The 3247-nt window shown below is 50.9% G+C and overlaps 1 protein-coding gene across 1 annotated transcript in view; it reads left to right on the top strand.

The window, feature by feature from the left end:
- The window catches only part of LOC114072337 (manganese-transporting ATPase 13A1-like), a gene marked incomplete at both ends in the record, with an annotated part of 27556 nt that overhangs the window by 17767 nt on the left and 6542 nt on the right, over positions 1–3247 (top strand). Inside the window, 2 exons of the mRNA XM_027910246.1 lie at positions 145–341; positions 3115–3245. Of these exons, the coding sequence (XP_027766047.1) occupies positions 145–341; positions 3115–3245 (328 nt within the window). The remainder of the gene's footprint in view (positions 1–144; positions 342–3114; positions 3246–3247) is intronic.

Here is a 3247-nt window from a genome sequence, read left to right as displayed (position 1 = left end):
CCGCTGCACTCTGGTGACGCCATTGGCTCCCTCAGCCCCAAACCCCCTTTCCCTCCCCTTTATTCCCATTTTTCCCTCTTTCCCTCCCCTCTATTCCCATTTTCCCCACCTCTGTTCCCATTTTTCCTCTGATTTTGCCCTCAGTCTGCCACGTGATCAAGCAGGGCCGCTGCACTCTGGTGACGACGCTGCAGATGTTCAAGATCCTGGCCCTCAACGCCCTCATCTTGGCCTACAGCCAGAGCGTCCTCTACCTCGAGGGGGTCAAGTTCAGCGACTTCCAGGCCACCCTGCAGGGGCTGCTCCTGGCTGGATGCTTCCTCTTCATCTCCAGGTCCAAGGTAAAGGGAGGAAAATTCCGTGGGAATGTCGATTGGGCCGGCCCTGTCTCGTTTCCCATCCACCCCCATCCCAAAAAGTGCCTTTCTGGCCCCAAAAATCCCATTTTTTGTGGTAAATTCCCAGTCCCTCTTGCTGGATTGAGTGTTGGGATGCTCCCAAATACTCCTTTTCATCTCCAGATCCAAGATGAGGGAGGAAAATTCCGCGGGAATGTCGATTGGGCCAGCCCTGTCTCGTTTCCCATCCACCCCCATCCCAAAAAGTGCCTTTTTGCCCCCAAAAATCCCATTTTTTGTGGTAAATTCCCAGTCCCTGGTGCTGGTTTGTGTCTTCCCCTTGGATTTGGGATGTTCCCAAATATTCCTGGTCATCTCCAGGTCCAAGGTGAGGGAGGAAAATTCCGCGGGAATGTCGATTGGGCCGGCCCTGTCTCGTTTCCCATCCGTCCCTCTCCCAAAAAGTGCCTTTCTGGCCCCAAAAATCCCATTTTTTGTGGTGAATTCCCACTCCTTGTGTCTTCCCCTGGATTTGGGATGCTCCCAGAGCTTCCTCTTCATCTCCAGATCCATGGGAATTCCGTGGGAATGTCGATTGGGCCATCCCTGTCTTGTCCCCATCCAGCCCCATCCCAAAAAGTGCCTTTCTGGCCCCCAAAAATCCCATTTTTTGTGGTGAATTCCCACCCCTTGTGTCTTCCCCTGGATTTGGGATGCTCCCAGAGCCTCCTCTTCATCTCCAGATCCATGGGAATTCCGTGGGAATGCCGATTGGGCCGGCCCTGTCTCGTTTCCCATCTGTCCCTCTCCCAAAAAGTGCCTTTCTGGCCCCAAAAATCCCATTTTTTGTGGTAAATTCCCAGTCCCTCATGCTGGATTTAGGGTTGGGATGCTCCCAAATATTCCTCTTCATCTTCAGGTCCAAGGTGAGGGAGGAAAATTCTGTGGGAATGTCGATTGGGCCGGCCCTGTCTCGTTTCCCATCCACCCCCATCCCAAAAAGTGCCTTTTTGCCCCCAAAAATCCCATTTTTGGTGGTGAATTCCCACTCCTTGTGTCTTCCCCTGGATTTGGGATGCTCCCAGAGCTTCCTCTTCATCTCCAGATCCATGGGAATTCCGTGGGAATGTCGATTGGGCCGGCCCTGTCTCGTTTCCCATCCGTCCCTCTCCCAAAAAGTGACTTTCTGGCCCCCAAAAATCCCATTTTTTGTGGTAAATTCCCACTCCTTGTGTCTTCCCCTGGATTTGGGATACTCCCAGAGCTTCCCCTTCATCTCCAGATCCATGGGAATTCCGTGGGAATGTCGATTGGGCCGGCCCTGTCTCGTTTCCCATCCGTCTCTCTCCCAATAAGTGCCTTTCTGGCCCCAAAAATCCCATTTTTTGTGGTAAATTCCCAGTCCCACTTGCTGGATTGAGTGTTGGGATGCTCCCAAATACTCCTTTTCATCTCCAGATCCAAGGTGAGGGAGGAAAATTCCGTGGGAATGTCGATTGGGCCGGCCCTGTCTCGTTTCCCATCTGTCCCTCTCCCAAAAAGGGCCTTTTTGCCCCCAAAAATCCCATTTTTGGTGGTAAATTCCCAGTCCCTGACACTGGACGGTTGGGAATTAGTGTTCCCCTGGATTTGGGATGCTCCCAGATATTCCTGGTCATCTCCAGGTCCAAGGTGAGGGTAGAGAATTCCATGGAATGTTGTTTTTTCCCACCAGGATTGTGCCTTTCTCTCCCCCCAAAAATCCCATTTTTGGTGGTGAATTCCCAGTCCCCCCTCCTGGACAGGTGGGAATTAATGACCCCTTGGATTTGGGATGCTCCCAGATATTCCTGATCATCTCCAAGTCCAAGGTCAGGGCAGGGAATTCCATGGGATGTCAGTTGGTCTGTCCTGGTTCCACCAGGATGGATGAGAAAGTGACTTTCTCACCCCAAAAATCCCATTTTTTTGTGGTGAATTCTCACTCCGTGTGTCTTCCCCTTGGATTTGGGATGCTCCCAGATATTCCTGGTCCAAGGTGGGGGCAGAGAATTCCGTGGAATGTCGGTTTTTCCCACCAGGATGAGTCAAAAAGTGCCTTTTTGCCCCCCAAAATCCCATTTTTTTTGTGGTGGTAAATTCCCAATCCCTCATCCCGGGATGGCTGGGAATTGTTATCCCCTTGGATTTGGGAAAAAAACAACCAACCCAACACCTCCAATTCCCCACTTCCAGCTGGGAATTCCCTGGAATTCCCCCTTTTCCCTGAACCCTTCCAGGGGGTTTTTCCCACCCCCTGGGTGGGAATTTTGGGAGAACCTTCCCGAGTCCTTCCCTGCTTTTATTCCCAAATCATTCCCTGTTTTTTTCTCTTTATTCCCACATGGAATTCCCAGCCTTTGAAGAACCCTTTCCAAGAATTCCATGGAATTCCCCCTTTTCCCTGAACCCTTCCAGGGGGGTTTTTCCCAACCCCTTGAAAATCTCATTTTTCCCAGATAAAATTCCCAATTTTGGGAGAACCTTCCCGAGTCCTTCCCTGCTTTTATTCCCAAATCATTCCCTGTTTTTTTTCTATTTATTCCCACATGGAATTCCCAGCCTTTGAAGAACCCTTTCCAAGAATTCCCTGGAATTCCCCCTTTTCCCTGAACCCTTCCAGGGGGTTTTTTCCACCCCCTTGGAAAATCTCATTTTTCCCCCAGATAAAATTCCCAATTTTGGGAGAACCTTCCCTGCTTTTATTCCCAAATCATTCCCTGTTTTTTTTCTCTTTATTCCCACATGGAATTCCCAGCCTTTGAAGACCCTTTCCAAGGAGAGGCCCCTTCCCAACATCTTCAACCTGTACACGGTGCTGACGGTGCTGCTGCAGTTCCTGGTGCATTTCCTGAGCCTCCTCATCCTCTACCGAGGGGCCCGAGCCCGCA

This window comes from Empidonax traillii, unplaced genomic scaffold (assembly GCF_003031625.1).
Source record: "Empidonax traillii isolate 1590-97213 ecotype Southwest subspecies unplaced genomic scaffold, ASM303162v1 scaffold3021:size38144, whole genome shotgun sequence".
In the NCBI taxonomy this organism is placed as follows: domain Eukaryota; kingdom Metazoa; phylum Chordata; class Aves; order Passeriformes; family Tyrannidae; genus Empidonax; species Empidonax traillii.
This window is presented reverse-complemented; position numbering and strand designations above follow the sequence as displayed.